The following is a 25,308-nucleotide window of genomic DNA, read 5'->3' as shown; positions in this document are numbered from 1 at the left end:
TTTCAATTGGGTTCTCGGGTTCTCCAGAACCCTGGGTTCTGGAGAACCCGAGACGCTATCAGTTTTGTGAGGCTGATAGAAGAAATTGGAATTCTAATATTTATTAGGAATAGTTTACCTCGATTTAGAAAAGGGTGTTTCGCGGCCAAAAGTTGAAAAGTGCTGGCCTAAAGGTACTACGTAAAATAGCCATTAATAGTGTCCCACTTACTGCTCAGAATGAAACCCACTACAAAGTCCTCATAAAGTGATGGGGCGTGTTGTAGACGTTAAACTTCCACTTGTTTTTATTACTCTGCGATTGATTCCGGTCGCTGAATATCGATTTGCCCCTTCCATTCGCAGTTTACTGAGAGATGCCTTTATACTCTCAAATGGCCCTCTTGGAGTTCCGTTTCGTCCTTGCTTAGTTATTTTATGATAAGTAATGCAGTCGTTATACTTATTTATATCAAGCGATCAGAGACACCTGACTGGTGTCAGTATATTCCACATTCATTTCTCCTCCTCACACAGGGTGGAAAAGACCTGAGTTCGGTTTGTCGATGACGTGAGGAATTTTTATGGTGCTTTTTCACAACGTGGCTCAGTTGGTCTCAGGTGAGGGTAGCATGGTTTTTCTCCCGGAAACTTGGGTTTTTCGTCCAGTAAAACAAAATCAACTGCAGAACACACGCAATTTACAGAGATTATATATGGAGTAATATGGCCTTAGTCGCTGATGCTCATAAGATACTATTACAACAACCACATTAATTTCTTGAAAATTTAGAGTTGCAATTCTTGTATTTCCAGAATGGAACCTCATGTTAGAAGACGAGCAGGCATCCTCTAAGTCTCCTAGTATCTCTCCAAGACACAGCCTCTCATCTACAGGGTCTGGATCTTCCCAACATTCCACCAGCAAGGAGTCGACAAAACAAAGGTAACGTTGAATTCATTGTTTCTGTTGCGACAGCTCTTCCTATGGTAAAAAAAATTCACACTATTTTCTTGTCTACTTTCAGTTGGTTCCAAGCTGCAGCTAGTGGAAGTCAAAGTTCTCGAGCTGGTCTGTCGAAATTGGCAAAACTTCTTATCCCTAAAGAAAAGCCACCCGTTGAAAAGAATTCCTCAATGTCTGATAGTCCTCTTGATAGGGAAGTGTAAGTACATGCAGATCCTTTATTTATGTAGCCTTACTTGCATACATGTAAATGGGAGAATGATTATTATAGCTGTTCAATGGGAGTGTCCGTGTGATGACTGAGGCACTACGATGGAAGATCGGATGCAATTTGTGTGGAAAAATTGATTTGTCTTCCTCTGTCACACATTTACACTTTTAGATTCTGTTAGATGTACAACGTTCTGATTGCAGGTCTTGTTTCTCCTGGAACAGAGGGGTATCGAGTATGAAGAAAGCAAGCAGCATAGACAGTCTGTTCGACTCCACCACTGCCTACAACCTAAACATCTCTGCTACCTCAGAAGGAAACATGATCTCATCTACCGCATCAGCTTCTGATGCTTCCGGTACCTTGGCCGTACCCACCTCCATAAAGCTGCTTACATCGTCTCCTAGCGTCCCAGCCAAGTTAGAGTCTCACAAGAAGGAAAACATTCCTACATCTCCCAGTATGCCTAGCAAGCTGACCAAGGAACTGGCAGGTCTGTTGATTTTTGTCTTAGTTTTTAAATGCTTCAAATAGGTTAGACTCCTTTTATTGTAATTGTAAACTTGTGGCAAGGCCTAGGAAGATCTTTTGTTTTAAAGCTTTTCTCCCAATAAAATTTAAATTCAGATCTTTATAAGGGAGAGTATGTGTCCATGAACCGGTACTTGCTTATCGAAGTGAATTACTAGCTTTTAGTCGACTTAATTGTACGATTGCAGACTGCGGCTTTGGTTCTGCAACCGCTCTCTGCACAAAAATATGGTGGAAAGTCTTTCATAATTCGCTTGCTGTATTTGAGATGTTAGAATGGCCAATCCTGAAATTTGTCTCAGCTAAGAAATTTCACATGGCAGATCGAAGTCGTTCCATTTTGGAGAAATATGGACTAACCGTACTGAAACGCAGTTTGGTAAGCTGCATTTAACTTTCCACAGACAACTTGCGTCTCCAAGAGTTTACAGTTAAAGAATATGCATCATTTTTATTAGCGTTGTTCTTTTATATACATCTCTCTCTCTCTCTCTCTCTCTCTCTCTCTCTCTCTCTCTCTCTCTCTCTCTCTCTCTGTGTTAATATGTCACTACGTGCTGTAAACTGCCCAGAAAGAAGTGATAGTGCAGGTTCTACTCGCTTTCTGCCGTTTTTTTTCTGCTTCTCATTTAATAAGTGTGGCACACAGAAAATTTTCTTTCTATGGAAAATCAGGATTATTTTCCCAAAAGTAAACAAATATGTTGCTTAATACTGAGCCTATTTTTTTTTCAGCCTTACTAAACCTATTCTATTTCTCAATATGTCAAAAATAATCAAGAGACTGAATACCACTCTGTTTACCACGCCTAGATAGCAACTTCAAATTGTGCATATTTCCATATAAACGAATGATTATGTTTAATATGCATTTGCATTCCACAACCATTTATATTAAATATTATTGCTTTAAAGTACCTCCGTGTTATGGAAACGCCATTCCAATGCACGTCTATTGAAATTAAATCCTACGTTGATGAATGGGTTGGGTAATTTCTAATTTATTTTGGAGTTAAGAATAATTACGTCTTGGTAGAATGTTTTTAACATAATTCAATATAATTTCGATGAAAGGTTGGTTGGTTAAAGAAGCCATGCCAAGTTTGTTTGTAGCGGTACCTGAGAGATTCCGAGTAGATAAAAAATAGACAGACAGCCTTCATTTTCCGTATAAAAGTACTTGTTTATATATCTCTTTATAGTTTATGATCTAGGTGTATATATAATACCATCATCGTCATCTTCAGCCATTGTCGAAAAATGTGTTGAGGAGGCTTCATCCACTTCAGGATGAAGGCCTCCTCAACACTTTTCCTTCCAGCAACTGCGGTCTTGTGCATTCTGTTGCCATCGTGCGCCAGCAAATTTCCCAATTTCATCGATCCACCTCATCTTTGGTTTTTTCCTTGGGCATTTAGAATCAAACGGTATCCATTTCGTTTGGTCAACTCTTCTTGATATGTGACCTGCCCATTTCCATTTCAAACATTTTGTTCTTTCAATTGATGTTACAGACCTTTGTTGGCGAATCCATGCACGTGTTTTTCGGTCTCTTTTGGTTACGTTTAAACTTTGCGCTCCATACTCCTTTGTGTGGCCCACAGCCTTTGTGAAGCTTTGGCATTCAATCTCCATGTTTCATACCACATGTTAAGATAGGGAGGATATATTGATCTATACATTGATACGATTGTGACAGAGTGGCAAGTTTGTCTTGAAGACTAACCTTGCCATTCCAATTTTATGCGACGTTCAATTTCCATCATGATGTTTCCACCTATTGAAAGTTCCTGTCCAAGGTATACCTTTTCAGTTCTTCTAGTTTGGTTCATCAACGATGATTTTCTTTGGTCTGGTAAATTTGTTGAACATAACCTATGTTTTCCTGATCTTCAAACCCCAAACTTCTTACTTTCGTGCTGGAGTCATTCCATGTTTTGCTAGAATTTTTCTTAATCAGTGGCAAAGAGAGTGGTATCATCTGCAAATCGTAAGCGATTCACGGTGCTCTTCATAGTGATTACAGAGAATTTTAGATTAGAGGGGATTAGTGGAGTAGAGTAGGATTAAAGAGGTTTGAATATTGCTTTTAAATAATTTATTTAGTATATTGTAAAGTATATAGTTTGATTTAAGTTTTTTTCCTATAATAGTTTGATTTTTATAATATAGTAAATATAATTTTTTGAAAGTTAATTAATATTTAGTAAAATTTACAATGGTTGTTATAAGACCCGTCTTGAACACTTAGTCAGAGGGTATCATGGCTCATACGGAAATAGCCAATGGCGATTTCCGGGTGAGTCATAATTTTATACTTTACAGAACCTGTGGCATGTAAATGTATTTCAAAGTCGACTTAGTGGATAATCATAGCTCACCTGGCTATGCTTTTCTTTCTCACCGTTGTACGGAGTGTACCGATCTTAAGTTAAAATTTGGCGAATTGCTAGAACAAATTGAGTTGCTGAAAAAATTGGCGCTTTCCCTCGAGAATAATGTAACTGTGAGCTCGTCAGCTTTTAAAGACACTAGGAACTTACCAAGTGATGCCGATTCGGGCCCCAGTACAGAATAACCAAGTGCAAACTACTGTGGTTCAAAAGTACTTTCAGTGGCGGACAAAAAAAATTGCAGTCATTTTGTTTGTCGCTAAGCAAAGGTTTTGCGTCAGATAACGCTTCTATTGAATGAGCCAGTAATTGCAAGGTATTGCATCAGCCGTTTTTAGAAATACGGCCTTGGAAGGGTATACACGCTCATTAGTATCCTGTTTTGCGAAGGTGTAAGCGATAGCACGCCTACGCGTGTTATCGCTGATAAAATAGGCTGCCACCAGTCAACAGTTTCCCGGGTGCTGAAAAAAATGTGAAACCGGTGATGTGAAGAGAAGACCTGGATCAGGGCGTAAGAGAGTGACTACGCCTTCCCAGGATCAATATTTGAAACGGCTATGCCTTCGTAATCGCCATGCTAGTGGTCCTGATCTAAAACTGGACTTTGAGATGGCCTCTGGTGTTGAAACAAGTGCACGAACTATCCAAAGACGGCTTTCGGAATGTAGTCTGCATGCCTATCGGCCCAAGAAGAAGCCTTTGTTGACCCAACAAATGAGGAAGAAGCGATTTGCTTGGGTTCAAATGCATGTTTCATGGACAAAAGAGCAATGATACCGTCATCTTTTCTAACGAATCGAAATTCAACCTGCATGGCTCTGATGGGAAGCGATATGTCAGAAGACGAAAATCGGAGGCATATCATCCTGACTGCAAAGTTCCCCGCCAGTCAGATGGTCTGGGGATGCATAACAAGCAAAGAGTGGGGCGAATTAAGTTTATTAACGGAACGGTGAATGCAGAAACCTACATTGGTATCTTGGAGCAGTGCCTGAAACTCTTTATGTCCACACAGACATCCAAAACTGCATTTGCATGATTTCTCATATTTCCATTAATTGCGCATTTTACCCTTTGGGAAGATATTTATGGCAAGGAGGTATATCAGGTGGAGTCTTTTTACTGGATTTCATTCACAGAGATATATATCCCTTCTAACAAATGCATTTCGAACATTTCTGCAACCCACAATGCGGCGCAAAACACATTATTTGCAAAAATTCACAAGTGATGCAGTTTTTTTTGCCCGCCACTGTATTTGAATTTAGATAACGATTTTTAAAGCTAATACTTAGTATTCGTAGATCTTACCGTTCGTAACTTGCCACAATTGTTATACGGGAACAATAATTAATGAAGTCACCAAGTCACAATGTCTATCTGTCTGCAATTCTGCCCAGACACGATAGGATTTTTTACTGAAAGCTTTATGGATTAACTCAAGACTTGAAGGACTCTGGAAGGCTTTTGGAGGGAAATTTCTATCAGCTTGGCCCAGAAGCAGAAAAGCAGAGCAGAAAAAGACGGCACGGAAAAGTTAGAGCAATAATCAGTACTGAAGCCTATAAAAGCTACAAAGAGATTTGTAATACTGCTACAGAAAAGGTTAGACTGGCAAAGGCAGATTTTGAGAAATCGCTGGCAAATATAGCAAAGAGTGGGGATAAGGAATTCTTCATATATATAAATATGAAGAGAAGGACAAACCACATCGGACCGTTATGTAATGGACGTGGGAAAGTATTAGATACACCAGCTTATGTTGCAGATGAACTCAACAGTTACTTTGCATTTATATTTACAGAAGAAAGACCCTTTATGTCAAAGAGAAATTATGGGAGTGAAGTTGAAAAATATGTAATTGATATTGAAATTTCACATGATTATTTAATAAAAAAACTTTGAGCCTACGGGCCAGTTAAGGCTCCTGGGGTCGGTGGCATATACCCTATAATCTTATGGGAGGCGGAAAGTGAGTGCATTAAACCACTGAGGCTAATTATGAGAGCACCACTGGACTCAGGAGTGATTCCATTGGATTGGAAAAGTTCCAATGTATGTATCTCCAATACATAAGGGCTATTCTAAGAGTGAAGTGGGAAATTACCGGCCGGTCAGTCTAATTTCAATAGTAGGGAAAATCATGGAGGCAATGATCAAGGATGGAATTCAGGTTCATTTAGATAGAAATGGAATTTTGAGGGATACTCGGCATGGTTTTGTAAAGGGAAAATCATGTTTAAGTAATCTGATTAGCTATTTTGACAGGATCACTCATGAGCTGGATTTAGGGAATAATTTAGGCATTGTTTATTTGGATTTCAGCAAAGCATTTAATTCAGTCCCACATGAGCGTTACTTTATAAGCTGGAACAGGTTGGAATCGCAGGGGAAATCCTTAGATGGATAGCAAGATGGCTTCAGGGCAAGAGGCAGAGTTTTGTGATAAATGGTTATTCCTCAGATTGGATTGATGTAAGAAGTGGGATTCCCCAATGATCAGTATTAGGACCACTGTTGTTTTTTATTTTCATAAATGACATCGATGAAGGGATAGAGGGTGTGACGTCTAAATTTGCAGATTGGTAGAGTAGATAATGATCACCGCCAAGCAGAGCTTCTTCAGAGTGACCTAGATAAACTTCAGAGATGGTCAGAAAAATGGCAGCTATTCTTTAATCCAGTATTACACCTGGGGAACAGCAACCCAAAAATAACATACATTTGGTGGAGTTAAATAAAGTCAGTAGTGGAGGAAAGGGACTTGGGTGTTACGATACGGTCAGACATGAAGTTCTCCGAGCATTGTAGACAGGTTGTAAGGAAGGCCCATGGTGTCCTATCGATGATTTATCGAACGTTTGCAAGTAGGGATAAGGACGTCATAATCCCATTATAAAAGGCTAATGTTAGACTTCACTTGGAATGCTGTGTTCAGTTATGGAGACTGCACCTAAAGAAAGACATTAAGCTTCTTGAAAGGGCCAAAGACGGGTAACTCGCCTGGTGAGATCGCCATATGAGGAAAGACTTCGAATATGTGGATTGTAGAACTTGGAAGCTAGGCACCTTAGATGAGACTTCACTTGAGGTGTTTAAGACGCATAAGTAAAATGAATGAGAACGAAATTTTCACGGTTATAAATGATTCTAGAACTAGGGGTCATAAATGTAAATTCGGGAGGAAACGTATAGACTGGATAGCAGGAAGTTTTATTTTAGCCGGCGAGCTATAAAGTACTGGAATGAGCACCTACATGGGTGGTTCGGGGAAATTGAAAGGTCAGCTGGGGTTACCGATGGGATATGGGAAACGCATAGATTGTATTTCTTTTTCTTTTATTAATTATTTTATTTTTAAAATTTTCTTCCTATTATTATTTTCTTCTTTTTTTTTTTTTTTTTTTTTTTTTTTGGCTGGTGCAGCATAGCATTGGCCACATGGTGTAAGGAAGCCATAGGCTTCCTATGCTTGCACCATCATATGGCCAATGCTAATACTAATTTCCATTTATCTTCAGTCTTTATTATCCCAATTTAGTTTGCAAAAATTTCCTTCTGAACATGCAGAAAATAGTTTTGGGGAGATTGTGTCTCCTTGTCGGATGCCTTTTTCTATGTTATCTGAACTTTATCATCGTTGACCCTTATTGATGCAATCACCCTTTTCATATATTGATTGGAGAATATTGATGTATGCTCCTTCCACACCTTGGTTGTTTAGAGCGTTGATTATTGCAGGTTTTGTGACTGAGTCGAATGCTTTTTCATAGTTGATGAAGGCTATACATAATGGAAGGTTGTATTAATTTTGCTTCACATCCGAACAGTGCAAACTTGCTGTACTGTTTGGACGTGATCCATTGTACTAAAGCCGCTTCTGAAATCTGCTTGTTCTTTGGGTTGTGCCGCATCAACTATTGTGCCTATTCTTCTTGAAAGTACCTTTGGGAAACAACTGACAATAGGCTTATTGGTCGTTAGTTTTTTAAATCTGCCTTGTCACAATTTCTGTCAGTAGAATGGCTTCTGCATTTTTCTATGCTGCAGGTATTTTTTTAAGTAAAAGGAATTTTTCAAGTAGTTTGGCTAGAGCTTTACATTCCGGCTGGTCTCCAGGTTTCAACATTTCAACAGTGACTTTATCGAGTCCTGCTGCCTTACCATTTTTCATTGATTTTATAGCATCTGCTATGTCTTCTATCGTTTCATCATTGATTGGTCTTTTAACTCGAGGTACTCGACGAGTCCATTGGAAACGTCAACCTCTAACTAAGCATATTTCAACGCTTATTAAGCTGACACATTTGCAACGGATCTGTGTTCATCTTCTGACTACAATTTAATGATGAGAATACTTCCCTGCTCTGACTGCAATTTACTTTGTAGAATACTTCCATGGTGTGGAATTCAGCTTTCCAGGTTAGATTTAATTTATTAAAAAGACTTTTTTCTCATACTGGACATTACTGGACATTTTCTCATACTGGAAATTGTATGCAATTTCTTACTAGCTACTTTCCGTAGCAGGGACTCCAAATTCATCATATACGAAATGCAGCACTTTAATGTCTTATAATGGTGCTGGAACATGAAGCGCAGAACTTCAATATCTTGTAATGGAGCGGGAATTATTGCTGTAAGTCTAAATATCTGAACAGTACTGTGATTAGTGCAGGGGATGCTACGAAAGCTGGCCGGGACTGCCTAGTACAATAAATAAATAAAGTACAGTCCAAAAAAAAAAAAAAAAAATTCTTCTACCAAAATTTCTGGTACAGCTTCTGCATCTGGTGTTCGATCCAGTTGTTGTGCTTTATCCTTATCAAGATTTAAATAAATATCTTCCATTCTTTTTGGTATTTGTTTCGTCATCTTCAAGCTTCAAAGAAAACTTTTTATTTATTTATTTTTTTTATGAAAATCCCAAACACAAGAGGTATTACAATCTATAGTGCTTAGTACCGTGCATGGGTTGAGAAGATGAAAGAAGATACTTGTTTAAATTAGACTTGAACTTCTGTAGATTCTAATTTTCAGGAAATACGTATGAAGGAAGGTTGTTTCAGAAAACGGAAGTTGAATGAATAAATAAGGAAGAAGAAAAGTTGCGTTCTGTGAGTTTGAAGTTGGACAGTAAAAGGATGTTGTCTGGTCGCGGCACGTGTTCGGACTGCTGTGGAAGAGAGAGCGGGAGTTATAGAATCCAGTTCAGAAGAACAGTGCCCATGGAAGTATCTGTAGAAAAGCAGAAACAGAACATCCATGAAACAGAGAGTGCAGAGACTCTGTTAGAGATGAGCTATTAATTAACCTAACTGTCCTCTTTTGAATGGAATGTAGAAGCCTGAGAAAGGTTTTGGAGGCACCAACCCAGATTTGGGAACAATATTCCATGGTAGGGCGGATTCGCGATTTGTACAGAGTGAACAGCTGTTTGGAAGAAAAGTAACTCCGAAAACGAAAGAAAAAAAACCCAGTTTTTTAGGTGCAGAGGAAGCAGTATTTGTAATGTGCTTGTGCCAAGAGAGATTAGAAGTCAGGGTAATCCTCAATAGAGATATATCATCTTGCCTAGAAATCGGAGTGTCATCGAAGATAAGAATAGGAGCAGAAGAATCCTTTTTGCGAGATATAAGACAAGACTGAGTTTTAGAAGGATTGAAATCAACTAAGTTGTCTTTGCCCCACTGGAGAATTACCTGGAGATCGGCATTTAAGGAATTGGTAGTGGATATTCGACTAACAGTGTCATAGTTTGAAGCTTTCTGCCCCAAAATTTTTATTAGTTACATGTAAACAAATTTCTAGGTTGGGTTTGCTAGTAGGTCTAGCAAGGTTTTAAGAACACCTGAAATTAAATAAGCGTATTGTATTCTTTATTCGAACAGATTAGAGGTTCATAAACCGGGCTCAGTTTAAATTATCTTCATAACTCTGTCTTTTACATAAATTCGCTGCTAATTTTCTCACCTTGCTTTAAAAATTCATGATCTGGTTAAGTTATTTAAGCATTAAATTAGATTTGAACGAATTCCTTTAGGAAATGTTAACAGAATGAGCATTGTAACCGTGATGTTGAGGAAAGTGGTCCAAAACATCTAATGAAGAGTCAAACTTCACTATGATATATGTTTGCACCAAAAATCAGCTTGAGTGCTTGTTGAATGACACGGAAGATGTTCATATGATTTCTGTAACATGTCGCCTTTCACCTGCCTCTTCTCTCTTGATTATTTATTTTTTGTAATAGTATTTCTCCTTAAAAACTAATACATGCAAGTAAGAAACCTCCCACCATATCCAAGCAGCCTTACTCTCACTCTTGGAAACAATTTCATGGATGCTTCTAATTACCACCTGGAACATCGTCACCCTCACTAAACCAATAAGCAAAGTGGTGGTATTTCACCGGTTGATGAAAGTCATCTACCACCTATGCGAAGATAGACGTTGCAGAGCGATTTTTGAAGGCTTTGAAGAAACCATTGCCTAATGAACATGTGCTTCATTTATGTTTTGTACACATTTAAAGGAATAAATTTAATAGGTTATATCAAGTCTTATGTGAAATTCCTACTGGAAAATGTTGATAAGGTTACAAACGTTCATTCTTATATTAGGAGGGAAATACAGAAGATAATACAACATACATAAACTTATTTTACCGAGCCAATTAATTTATTTACTGAATAAATAGCAATTTATACAGGACATTTAAAGTAATGAAAATTGTAATAATTGCTAATATCAACTGGTGATAATAGCGAACAGATATGAAAACCTTTTATAATCAAAAAATCTTGTATAAGTGTTTATAAACTTTTATGTTCTGAAAATGAGCGTGTGAAGGTAGTCAGTCACTGGCATGATTTTTTCGAAACAGCAGTAAAGAGAATTTGAATTTAGTTATTTCGAAATCGCTGAATTCTATATGGAGAATAACAGGAAAGAAAATTTCGAGAGATTTGTGCCTACGAGATATTGAAGGTATTTAAATTCTTATGTTCACACCTAAAGAGAAAAAAATAGTACCAAACACTTGCATTTCTTTTAAAACCTTCATTTCATTTATAATTGGAAGAAATGGACATGAAAAGAGTGCCCTCTTAAGATCTCTGTGTCGCATCGTAATTAGTTTGGTGATATTTATTATTAAGTGGCCGCAGAATGCATATCCTCAATTTGTGTTTTAGAAAAATTCATAACTAATTTCCTTAGTGAAAATGTCGGTTTGCGATTCGCACAGCATAGTAAAATTACAAAACTCAGAAATTTTTCTCACACAAAATTAACAACTACACAATTACAGTTTGTTTACTATTGGTAAACAAACTGTAATTGTGTAGTTGTTAATTTTAATTTTAAATTTCTAAGATAAAGTTGCTGTTTTTCCCCACAAGGATTTTATGCTGCAGAAGGCAACTCGCTTCTGTAAATTCGCTCATTAATGACTTTGGCAGTATACTATCTTTTGTTCCGCATTTAGAATTACGTCATATTTTTAATTTCAGTGCACTTCTTACTTTTTTTGCTGTTCTTTGCTCTTTTGTAATACAAACTGAAGAATAGGCGTGAAAGAAACCTAATCTAATCTTGCTGTAAATTAGATGTTAGAGTTAACGGTAGAGAATTTCTCAAATATCACTTTATCGTAATGAAGGCTTTGGACAGGCAGCTACTGGAATGTCATTTGTTAAGATGGATGACTGGGCACATTTGGGAAAGATGTAAATAACGTTTGAGAGCCTGAAACGGAATTACCTGTGATGTTATGCAATTCTCTCTCTCATGCCTGGAGGATCTAATACCGATGCACAAATATCTACAAAGTAAATTAGTATATATTTCCAGGAACATCTGATTCTTAGAAGGAAGAGGATTTCCTTTTTTACTTTTTTTTAATCTATAGCCGAACTAGAGGATTTTGTTTACACCAAAAGTCATCACAGAACATTGTATAATTATCTCGTATACGTAGGATAAACCAAACAGCTGACACCAAGTAGATAGGATATGGCTTAGTAGTAGTAGTGGTGTAGGAACGCCAAACAATCGTATATTTATTCTGGGCTCCATCGAACTTTGTCACTTGGTCGCCTGTATGGTTGGTATTTCACTGATTACTTACAAAATAGAAAAAAGACGGTCGGTCACGCTCAAAATAACTCGGTAAAGATGATTCTAATCAAAATAATCTGACGAAATAAACCGAGGAGAACTGTATGCAATGACACTGCATTTTTTAAAAAACCTGTTGATAGAGCAGACGTTACTTTGGCTGGTGAACAAGTTACACGTCGTCACGATAAACCCTGAAATCCACCAGAATAATAATAGCGTAATTGTGTTTGTCTCTTTGTATTCCAGTTGCACGCATGTCTGCCGTACAGTCACTTTTTAGGAATATTCAAGGAGAAAGGACCAAGACTTGTGTGGTTCCTGGTTACCTCTTCCTACCCAAGATTACACAGCAATTGCAATTCTATAAGAGGAAAAACTGCTCGTGCAGAAGATTTTCTGCACGAACAGTATGACGACAAGACTTGATTGGTGATATTTTCGATCATGAAGAACTGAACTGGTCTGTATTGAAGGACTGCACTCTTCTGTGTTACACCTACATTCTTCTGTGTTACAGAAACCCCTCATTCAAGAAGTGGTGAAGACAATTCCACAAACTCCTCAACCCAATTTCCATTAAGATCAAAGTCTCAGTGGAAGAGGAATGCATGGAACAAGAGGGCTACAAAAAAGAGCTTAGATCTATTTTAGACCACTACTGAAAATCTCAAATACAAGCGAGACGTATTCGAAAACAAGCTAAAAATACTCCTAGATTCAATTCTGCTTCTCCATTGCAGAGAACAAGCATTCAAACAGTATGGAATGGACAACTAAACATGCCTAAAAATCCTAGTAGTTATATAAGTTTTTGTCCTGACTAGTAGTTATGGACAAAAACTTATATAACATACATAATTTATTTGATTGTCTCTCTCTCTCTCTCTTTCTCTCTCTCCATTCGTATGGGGAGTTCTAGACGTTTCATATTGACAGTAGTAGACTATCTTGTATCTACCTCACTGTGCATAGTAGCTCACACAACCATCGTACTTAGTTCTTTATAATGGTTCATGATTTAATGACACGCGTTACTAATATATGATTGTACTCTTCTAAATTAATTTGTTCTATAAATGTGATATTTTCCCCTTCAAGTATTTGTTGAATCCGATTGATCATTTTGGTGTTCATTGCAGTCCCAAGTGAAGGAATTGTGGAGCCCTTGGTGGACAGCCTTCTTCTGAACAAGGCTGAACGGAAGAAACAAGAGAAAATAAGCAAATTCAGCATCGATCTGCAAGGTAAATCGATTTACTTTTGTTTTACTTATTTTCACACACACACACACACACACACACACACACACACACACACACACACACACACACACACACACACACACACACACACACACACACACACACACACACACACACACACACACACACACACAGCTTCCTGGGTGTAGCGCAGTTGGTAGGATTGCCGTCCTCCCCCACACCTGAGTGGAAAATACCTGAGTTCGAGTCCCGTCGATGACGTGAGGAATTTTTTCATCGCAGCCACGTTGTGGCTGTGAAACTAATTTTACTTGAAAATTGGATTGTTTTATCAGAGGCACTTTTAGACAAGTTTCTATTCTTCGTAACCGAAGAATAGAAATTCGTATAAAGTTCACATTTTGAGTGGTTCAAATTTCCCATTATCCTGTTATTTGTATCTTTGGGAAGCTTTATATTGCATAATATTAAGGTAAGGATACTGATATATATATATATATATATATCTCCAATATTTTAAATTAAATAAAATAAAACATAAGCCAGTAGTATGGCAAAAACTGTAGAGCGAAAATTAACATAAAAATAACCCAAATAAACAATCGATTGTTTATTTGGGTTATTTTTATGTTAATTTTTAGGTTATTTTTATGTTAATTTTCGCTCTCCAGTTTTTGCCATACTACTGGCTTATGTTTTATTTTATTTAATTTAAAATATTGGATGTATTTCAGCTTCATATGGAGTAATTGCATGTCGCTGCCTCTAATGAATGCTTAATTATTTATTTATTTATTCATTTCATTATAATTTAACTTTATTTAATATAATTCAATGATAGTGTGTGTATATATATATATATATATATATATATATATATATATATATATATATATATATATATATATACGTTTTGAATCCACAGTTTAATGGGTACTTCATCACTGTCTTGTCAGAATTTAAGAAAATATTCAAAAATTTAATAAATAGGCGTTTTGTACTCCATTTCGTCCCATTGGCGTCAATGGCGAGGACCACATTCGCCTTACTCAAGTTTTGTTACGTCCCTGCTCACCAATCTTCAGTTTCTCATCCCTTTCCTAGATCCCCCTTCCTATGGATTGGGGAAACACTTCTCCTGTCCAAGGGGTTCATCCCATAATTTCACGACGATCTCAACATTACTGACGGTTTGATACACTTATGTGCCGCATTTTTGTACAACTCAATGACAATTAATATAGTGATCTTTGTATTACTAAAATTTATATCAAGCTGACCTCTTCATTGTCTTCTGCTTCAATTGCAAAGATCATTGCAAAATACCCATGCTACTCATCGTCAGAGTTTACATATATTTGCCTCTTCGTGTAACAAGTTCCGTGTGAAAAGGCCGGATGTCAATTCAGACTGTCAGGAGACTCTTTAGTATTCTGTGTTTAGCTTTTAATGTGGAACGATCGTATCGAGGAGAGTACACCATCGGGAAGAAATTCATCAAACCCAGTGACTTTAAGTCTAAGAAACACATTCACAAAACAAATTTCATGATACAAACTGTAACGTAAAAAAACGATCGACTCTGAAAGAAACACACTGCTTAAAATGTTTTTAAAATACAGCTTGCAGCTTCCATAGTGGAAGGCATCATAGTAGCTTACTTTTAAAATGACTTCACGAGGATTTTATAGTTTAACTTTACAATGCCATTTATTCCTCCGATGAGTGCAGTGTGAGTGAAAATGTAGCACGCTAATTGCGGCCAAATTTTATTAGCCATTTCCTATGTGTTGTGGTCTGGAACCTAAGTTTTGTCTAATGTTTATGAGTTAAAAACGTGACATAAATATATTCATTATCAAATGCCCAGCTTTGCTTCAATAATACGGCAGTACACATTTTATTTTGTGGAGAAATTGAGTTCAATTTTTGTGATCGCTTTGTGTAATCAAGTTGGTCGTAGAATATGTAACCAACCCGAAATGTGTAACTTAATCTAACCTAGCTGAAATATTACAATCAGATCTGGTATTTGTAATCGTGTGTAAGTAAATACCACACATCTAGAGCTAAATGGGTAATTTTATAATTTCAGCTGTCTTCGCTGCAGTGGAACATCAACATGAGGATCGTGCTCGGAGTATTTTGGAAACGACCGAAGTTGATATCAACAGGTGAGGTTTTCTTCTTAACTGGCCAATTAAATGAAATGAAACAGTTCAAAATTAGGAAATAATTAAGTGCATTGTTACATAAAATCTACTTGGTTACCGTCTCTCCTGGCATATTCCCCAATCTGTCTTGATTACTTCTTTAAGAGTTTAGAGACATCGAAATTGCTTATCACGTGAGTTCAGATAACCGATTTGTGTGATGAAATTTTAAAGTAATAGCTTTATCAACTGGGTAGCGACATAAAGTTTGGTATTCAGATATACCAGCTGGGTATATCTGAATACCAAAGCTGAATACTGAATACTTCCCGCAAGAAATTTGCCTTCTCATAAGGATTTTAAAACACTTAGATCATAAAACACTTAGATCAGATATAAAATAAGTTGCCACTTTGATACTTTTTTTTTTTTTTTTTTTGGTAGTTATTGGCGCATCGGCTTCTGTGGCCATAATGCACTTCCCAAGGTCTTTGCAGTACGTTTATCCAAGCCCGAAGCGGGATTCGAACCCGCGAACTTTGATACTGCCCAGTACATCATCATCATTACATTAAATATCATACTAAAAAAGCTGTTGTAGAAATGTAACAGATCAGTTATATGTAATGAAGTTCTAACCTTTAAGCTAGCCAACAGACGCAGATTTAAATATAAGATAGCTAATTAGTGTCGAGATTTTCAAAAGCATGTTATTTCTGAACCCTTCCCACCTCTACGACACCAGATGGGAGTTTGTTCCAATAATCAACTACTCACTTTTGCTGAAGGTAAATTTCCACAACACATCAAACCTGCAACCGTCCTTCCTCAATTTGAATTTGCCCCCTCTTGTGTAAAGAGGAAGGATTCCATCAGCAAGTATATGATGTCGAAATATTCTTTACATCAAATTCCTTTATGAAACTTCAGAGTAGCTGAGGAGCTGTTGATCATGTCTGACCACTCTTATTAGAGTCGTCAGACATGATCAACACTCCGCTCCTTAAGAAATCCCGGCTAGGATTGCCTTTTGACTTTATTCATATTGAGATTATCTTGTATTCTTGAACTGATGATTTCATTATTTTTCCCTGTCATAGAAGCCAAACTTACAGGTGGTCTGTATTACTCACTTCATCCCTTTAACGGATGAATGGCGATATAAATCAAATACGGCTACACAAGTGGAAAAGCATTTTGTGTGACTTCATTTCATGAAACAAAATTTGACACCACTCTTCAGCATCAGTACCTGATGAAATTTTTAAAAAGGAGCTAACAGGGAAGTCATTAATAAATGGTACCTTGTATGGACACTCACCACGGGGTCGACCACACGTGGCTGTCCCACTTGTGACCTTTAGCTAGTTGTTCGATAGCTGTTGAGCCAGTCACGGTGGACTGGTGACACCACAGAAGCACTTAACCATGTTGGCTGTTGTCGAGATACGAGCACCTACGCGTCTTTCTCCTACAATCATTCCACGTTCAAGGTCGGAAAATCAACGCTGACTGATTCTTCCTCGCAAACACTCAAAAACTGATCGCCACACGCGCGAATTGCAATCTTATATCAGCCGTTCTTGACTCTGAGCCTTCACCAGCGTCACAGTCCAGTCTATTCCTACACAGGGATGGGGGGGGGGGGTGTTACTAATGCAAAGCCAACTCAGTGTACATATATGACATTGTCTGCTTTATTATTATAAAGAATAAATTACACTACATAACATTTCAAAAAGGTGCTGATTATTTGTTTCTTATCGTTTCTTTTTTGATTTCGAGTATGCTGATTCCGAATATAAATAAATAATCATTATTATTATAGAATTGTCCACCACTGTAGACTATGCCAGGAGTATAACATAAAGGTTGTGGATAGATTAATGTGCAATTAGAAAAAGTAACATAAAAGTAAAGTGCAAGATATATAAATAAAATGATATACAAATAACGATCACCCTAGTTCACATAAGATGACAAGATAAGGCACAACTTCATATGATGCTATCAGTATCCTCAGTTCAAGAGAAACATTTCCCTATGTCTTTGGAGGAGCGGAACAGAAATCGAGATGGCTCGTGCAAAAAAAAAAAAAAAAAAAACTGGCTGTTTCCATTGTCTCCAGTACACGGTCTTGGTTTTTGCATAACATCAACAGTTTGTCCAGAAATTAAAGAAAAGTGAAATGTATGCTGTAATATTATATTAACTTGTGGGCCAATAAATATGCCACATTTTACTTCGTACACCAGAAACAAAATGTAGGTGCATTGTTAAAAAAAATAGTACCGGAACGCTCGTTCTCCAGAAGACTATATGATAATACCACATCGACTGTACAGTAACCGAATCAGACTTCAGACTCACGGTTCATAGAACCGTGAGTCTGAAGTCTAGAACGCCAGTCAGCTCATGGCGAATCAAAATGCAGCGTTCGCACGCATCACAGTATATCTCATTGGTTGGATCTCTTCATCTAACACATTGTACTTTAGTAAGAAACGTTCAAGTTTAATTGCGAAATTTACATTTTTGTTTTTAAATAAATTTTTAAAGAAATCTATTAATTTTAAAGTTACTATTAATATATATTTTTTAGTAGCAATGGGTAAAATAGATATTTCTCCCTCCCCTTTGATTATGCCATTGTTCCATAATATTAGGTGTATAAATTTAATGATTTTCTATTATGACATTTAACCAATTCAATTGGTATCACCAATTCAATGCATGCTTTTACAAATCGTTTGACCAGTGCCAGCTTGATATGGAATGGTGGAAGCAATACTGTTTCATGGAACCAAAGGAATGTTTACTAAATTATGTGCTCCAGGCTCAGTTCTGGTAGAACACCTTCTCCTCCTGTAGTGTTTATCAACTGCCCTACTGTGCCAGAGGCAGAAAAAGCAATGAAACCACGTTGCAAACAAGAAGGATCCCCAGCATCTTGATGTGCCCACAGACATCACATTTATACTGGTAGACATAATCTTCTCTAATGCTTTATATTTCCGTAGTGTTATTTAATATGAAAAGGGTGCGCAACAGGTCCAGATTGGTGTATATTCCCATGTGAAGCAAGACGGTTTTCAAACTTTTACTCTTGACTAATATATTTCTATGTAATGACAAAATAAAACGATAGCAAAGGGATTCTGTAATTTTGCATAAGTGACGTGTCTTGCACCTGAGATCCATATAAATGATAGATGTAAACAAATCTCCATTGCACTTGTTAAACCTGAGTTCCTTACTAAGTCATTCAATTCTTGCTGATCAGAGAAATGTGGCGCTTTATTTTAACAGGCTTCTGAGGTGCAATACCAATTATTCTGTTCTGAAGATCCTTCTTTGGAAGGTGGAGTGGAAATTTGCAGGTTTTCATTGTGTGGCACTTGAAGAAATAGGCTTTGGTCATGTCAGTTTGTGGGCTCTCCCATGTTCGAGTATGGTGAAAGGCATACTCTTGCGACTGCCATGAAACCCCTCGAATATTGACCTGCAAATATCACAGTAGAAGTGAGGTGGGCACAAATCGTCTTGGTCGCCGACAGGCATTCCATATGCACTGCAAAACTTGGTATTATCAACAGTGTTATTCTTCATTTGCTTCCGGACATGTGTAATATTCACAGACATAGTAGATCAGTTCTGCAGTTAAAATACAGCTTCGTTTGGTAGCCATAGCTAACTTAAAAAAAAAAAAAAAAACTTATTATACGAATATAGTGGACATAGTGTTGAGAGTAGGTGCCACCGGTGGTTTCCCACCACTGCACCGTTAGCACCCTTGTGAAGATTACAGACTGTAGATGCCAGAAATGTGTAGTTTGTGTCGGGTAGTGTGGTGGTTGTTCTGTTTTTCTGGCACTTGGCTGAGGACCCCCGCTGGAACCCAACTTTACCGTCCACAGCAAACGGTGAGGCGGCCAGGTCGGTAGGGATTACTCTATGGCTAGCCTCTGCCAGGGTCGCCTGAGCTTCCTGACAGAAGCTAAGTGAAAAAAAAAAAAAAAGGTTTTTATTAGAAAAGAGCACAGGGAATATATGAAGGAGGGTATTTATTGATTGATTGATTGACATTTATTAGTTAAAGCGGTTCCAGCCAACCAATGGCAACCCCGCTGTCAGTTAAACATAATTTAGCAGTATTCTTATATACTTCCTCTCCTGTGCAGGGAGAGGAAAAAACCTGCCATGACCAAAAAAGATTGATATGAACAAATTGGAAATAATCAAATTCCATAAAAAATAAATAAATATATATATAATTAAATTTGAGACAAAGTCCAAACTTCATTGGAAAGAGCTACATCTGTTCACAGTCTGTTGGAAAGCCAGGAGCTGACGAGAATAGAAATAGAAATGCCAGCACAAGGAGCTGCCGAGAATAGAAATAGAAATGCCAGCACAAGGAGCTGCCGAGAACAGAAATACCAGCATAAAGGAGCTGGAGTTGCAGTGGTTATAGCAGACTCAAGCCTCCACGATTTTACAGAACTTGAGGTAATTCGGCACTATACCATACCACATTACAAATCCAAGGCTTCCAGATGCAGAAGAGTCTTCCGCCTAAGAAATATTGCAGTTGCAAAAGCCAAGAAGTTCTCCTGTTTATCAACTAGAATTGTCTCGCAGCCTTCTGCCATAAAATTGAGATTACTAACCCGAGATACCATAGAGTAGAGAGTCCACCAAATAGCAGTGAGGGAAATGGGTTGGGTAGTCACAGAGGAAGATGTCCCTGTGTGAGCTTCATTGGCCACGCTGAGATGGTGGTCTCGGATCCCAGTCGGGTGCCAGCAGCGATGAATTTCTCCGAGGATCCCGCGCTCAGCGACCGCCTGCAGTATTCCTACCCGATGACAAGCTTGACTAGCTGATGTATTCTTACCCGATGACAAGCTTGACTAGCTGATGTATTCCTACCCGATGACTAGCTGACAAGCATAGCAGCTCGTCAGCTAGTTTTGATCCTGCAGTCCGTGGACTGCTAGCAGTTATTCTACTCCTTTTGGGGTTAGTCTGGGGGATTTCATAGTTCAGGGCTTCCTAGAGCACTCTGCCAGTTACTTAGTGGGAATTTATACCATGTTCAATGATGATTGGTCAAGGTTGAATGCACTACTCGGTGTTCTTGTCTACGCTGATATTGATTCTATGCCCCTGGCTCTTATATATATATCACAGATTGGTACTCGCCTATGTAATACTGCATATAAATGTCGCAAAACAATAAAAGCTTCAGGTGTCGCTAAAATATTGGTGCTTGAGAAAAACCAGACGCCGTTGGTTTCAGCAAACAAAATAAACAAGTTAAACATAATTATTTTTACTACATATTATTATCTTTAAAAAAACACCATTAATATTACTTTTATAACCACTTTGCAATTATCGTTGTATTGATTGGCGGAATATAACTTTTGTTCTGGTGCCTTTTACAATTTCTTGTTACACAACGTTGATTTCCATCTAACGTTATTGAAATTTATCTGTATTCTAGCATGATTTGTACATTTATATTGAAATAGTATTCTTTCATGCAGATAGTTTTTAAAGTTGCATTTTTAAAGTTACGTAATGCATTTAAATGGGGTTTCAATTACTTTATGGTGCATCCTGTACAGTTTTTAAGAAGTGTTATATTTTATGTTTATTCTTTCTAATGAAATAAAAAAATCATTGCTTCTGATAAAATGTATGAATAGCATTACACCTTTTAAATTTGAACTACGTCGGATTTGCTGCCACAAAGTATACGTCCCATTGTTGATTGTTATGCTGGTCCATCTGCAGCATTACAATCAACAATGAATTCCATTGGCCACGTTGATTGTACATTGTTCGGTCAACATGACTTACAACCAACTTAGCTTGTAATAATGAACTTTATACTGTATTTCATAATTCAATTTATTATGATGTTTATTTGCATAGTTACAACAACCAGTAATTACTAATGAAATATTTTACAGTGTGAATGCCGACGGTTTTAGTTTGTTAGACATTGCTGCCATGACAAATAACGTTACCATGGTGAAGCTACTTCAGTCCCATGGAGCAACAGAGAGCGAGAAATGTAAGTAAATTTATTCGACCTTTTTTTTTTTTTTAAGGAATATATTGGCCATTTGGAAAAAAGTAATTTTAAATAAGATTGCATTAAATGGAATGAGTTGGTAATGGAAAGAATTACGGAATCTTCCTTTAGTTCTTTCTATTACCATACAAATTGTTGAATCCGTATAAGGCTGGGGTTCCCACACTTTTAGAGAAGCGGACCACATGAATTTTTGGAATATTTGACAGGCCGAAGAAAATTCCTCATTACTGAAAACTACGTTCTCTGCATAACGGTAATGTTATACAGAGAAACAAATTTATACCTACCTTGTTATAGAGAGATAGTATAATTTTATACTATCTCTCTACCTCATTGTGTCAAATTCATCTGTTGTCTCTACCGTTCTCCCAACTCCATTAATCACTTGGAGCTCTTTGACTTCCTCTCTTTGCAACTTGACTTTCTTCAGTCCAACTTTCCTAACAGTGAGGTAATTTTCCTTGGTGATTTTAATGTTCACAGCTCCAGCTGGCTTCCGTTTTCTAGTCACACCGACCCAGCTGGTCGAGATGCCGAGGCTTTTGCAATTACTAATGACCTTGCACAGATTGTTCATTTAACTACAAGAATACCGAACAATCCTAACCATACAGTCAACACGCTTGATCTTTTTCTGACAAACAACCCTTCTAAGTACACGGTCGAAGTGAGTGGTCCTTTAGGCACTTCAGATCACAACTTGGTGATTGTCTCTTCTCCAATGAAACCTTTATCTCATGGCTATTCCCTACCTCGTGTTGTTTGGCATTACAAGAATGCAAAATGGGATGACCTGCGAAATTTCTTTTCTTCTTTTCCTTGGTCGGATTACTGTTTCAAAACTTCTGATGTCAACGTTTGCTCAGATCGTGTCAGTGAAATTATTCTTGCAGGAATGAAATCATTTATCCCACACTCCACTTTAAAATCTCGTCCTTTATCTAAACCTTGGTTTTCCAATAAATGTGCTAAGGCTGTTCAAGAGAAGAATGTTGCATATCGTAACTAGTTTGTTTCTAATTCTTCAGTTTCATTTTCTGCCTACACCAAAGCTCGCAACAATTTTAAAGAAATTATTAATCAGTCCAAACTAGAGTTTGAACAGGCTAAGAGTAGAAAACTTGCTTCTTGCCCTAATGGTAGCTGAGCATTCTGGTCTCTTGCCAAAGCTATTGGCCGCAACTTTTGCCCATCTCTGCTCCCACCTCTGTCCAAACCAGATGGTTCTGTTATCACTTCAGCCAAGGATAAAGCCGACCTGCTAGCATCCCATTTTTCTTCCAACTCATGTATTAATGATCTTGGTAAAACACCTCCCAGCATTCCCAACACGCTTCCGCTTCATTCAATGCCTCCTGTGGTCTTTCGTCAAAAGGATCTCAGAAGGATTTTGACAAATCTTGATGCTAAGAAAGCTTCACGTCCAGATGGTATTTCTCCAATTGTTCTCAAAACCTGTGCTCCTAAACTTACTCCTGTTTTTTGCAGCCTTTTTTCACTTTCTTATTCCAAAGGTGTTTTTCCTTCTGCTTGGAAATTTGCTCATATCCAGCCAGTTCCTAAAAAGGTGACAAATCCCTCCCATCCAGTTATCATTCCATTGCAATTACTTCTACTCTTTCTAAAGTAATGGAGAAATCAAATAACCACCAACTCTTAAACTACCTAGAAACCTTCCGTCTGATCAACGATCGCCAGTGTGGATTCCATCAGTGTCGATCCACTGGTGATATTCTGGCTTATGTTACCCATTTATGGACTAATTCAATGGAAAAGTTCGGCGAAACACAAGCAGGTGCTCTTGACATCTCAAAGGCTTTCGATCGTGTTTGGCATAAAGCGTCTTCTAATCGGCTTTCATCTTATGGTTTGCCAACTGTTTTTTGTAATTGGTTATCCAGTTTTCTCCCTGATCGCTCACTGAGGGTGATGGTAGATGGCTTTCTGTCTTCTAATTTCTCCACTAATGCCAGTGACCCCCAAGGTTCAGTTCTTTCCACAACTCTTTTCCTCTTGTATATTAATGACCTTCTTCCATTGACTGGAAATCCTATCCATAGTTTTGCCGATGGAAAAGTTCTGTGAATCACAAGCAGTTGCTCTTGACATCTCAAAGGCTGTTGATCGTGTTTGGCATAAATGTCTTCTAAACAAGCTTCCATCTTATGGTTTGCCAACTGGTTTTTGTAATTGGTTATCCAGTTTTCTCTCCGATCGCTCACTGAGGGTGATGGTAGATGGCTCTCTGTGTTCTAATTTCTCCACTAATGCTGGTGTCCCCCAAGGTTCAGTTCTTTCCCCCACTCTTTTCTTCTTGTATATTAATGAACTTCTTCCATTGACTGGAAGTCCTATCCATAGTTTTGCCGATGATAGCACATTGCATTCCACTTTCCATTTTAAGAAACCTTGTCCTGCTCAATCAGCTTCAACTTCTCGAAATCTGCTACCAATTCCTTAAATACCGATCTCCAGGTAATTCTCCAGTGGGGCAAAGACAACTCAGTTGATTTCAATCCTTCTAAAACTCAGTCTTGTCTTATATCTCGCAAAAAGGATTCTTCTGCTCCTATGCTTATCTCTGGTGACACTCCGATTTCTAGACAAAATGATATATCTCTTTTGGGGATTACCCTGACTTCTAATCTCTCTTGGCACAAGCACACTACAAATATTGCTTCCTCTGCATCTAAAAAACTCGGTTTTCTCTTTAGCTCTCGCCGTTACTTTTCTTCCAAACAGCTGTTCACTCTGTACAAATCGCAAATCTTCCCTACCATGGAAAATTGTTCCCACATCTCTCAGGCTTCTTGATTCCGTTCAGAAGAGGGCAGTTAAGTTAATTAATGATTCATCTCTAACAGAGTCTCTCCACTCACTGTCTCATAGATGTACTGTTTCTGCTGCATGGCTCTTCTACAGATACTTCCATGGGCACTGTTCTTCTGAATTGGCTTCTATAATTCCCGCTCTCTCTCTTTCAAAACAGTCCGAACACGTGCCGCCACCAGCCAACATCCATTTACTGTCCAACTTTTAACTCACAGAACCAACTTTTCATCCCTCGTTTATTCCTTCAACTGCCATTTTCTGGAACAACCTTCCTTCGTACGTATTTCCTGAAAATTACAATCTACAGAAGTTCAAGTCCAATGTCAACAAATATCTTCTTTCGTCTTCTCAACCTCCAACCCAAGCACGGTACTAAGTACTATAGGTTCCAATACCTCTCATGTTTGGGGTTTTCATTAAAAAAAAAAAAAAAAATACTTAATAGCTTAAGGTTTTACGTAAAACTAAATAGCGAAATACGTAGCACTGTATTAGAAATCAGTTAGATTAGTATAGTATTATCAATTAATCAGTAAAACGTATTAATCTTATTAAATTTCATTGTTAATTAAATTGTTCTTAAACGGAATCATCACCCAGACTAGAGAGCAAAGCAGCGAGTACAAAGTAGCGGTAGAACTGTGGGAAATAGTACGCGAGAGAACCGAAGGGCCATTCTGCAACGCATCACAGTCTAAAAAAATGTGCGAAATGTAAAATGTTTGCAGACCTATCTAGAACAGGACATGATCTAGCCAAGAAGGATGTTTTTGTGTGTGCTAG

At 37.8% G+C, this 25,308-nt stretch overlaps 1 protein-coding gene across 1 annotated transcript in view; it reads left to right on the top strand.

The window, feature by feature from the left end:
* Positions 1 to 25,308, top strand: part of LOC150083126 (ankyrin repeat and fibronectin type-III domain-containing protein 1-like) — a 558,629-nt gene that overhangs the window by 192,570 nt on the left and 340,751 nt on the right. The window contains exons 6-11 of the mRNA XM_090378398.1: positions 796 to 925; positions 1,008 to 1,145; positions 1,382 to 1,650; positions 13,348 to 13,452; positions 15,527 to 15,605; positions 21,566 to 21,669. Of these exons, the coding sequence (XP_090234524.1) occupies positions 796 to 925; positions 1,008 to 1,145; positions 1,382 to 1,650; positions 13,348 to 13,452; positions 15,527 to 15,605; positions 21,566 to 21,669 (825 nt within the window). The remainder of the gene's footprint in view (positions 1 to 795; positions 926 to 1,007; positions 1,146 to 1,381; positions 1,651 to 13,347; positions 13,453 to 15,526; positions 15,606 to 21,565; positions 21,670 to 25,308) is intronic.

Source organism: Mastigoproctus giganteus, chromosome 7 (assembly GCF_048544385.1).
Source record: "Mastigoproctus giganteus isolate SK-2022 chromosome 7, ASM4854438v1, whole genome shotgun sequence".
Taxonomy (NCBI): Eukaryota; Metazoa; Arthropoda; class Arachnida; order Uropygi; family Thelyphonidae; genus Mastigoproctus; species Mastigoproctus giganteus.
Note: the sequence above shows the minus strand (reverse complement) of the source record. Positions and strands in the feature narration are given on the sequence as shown.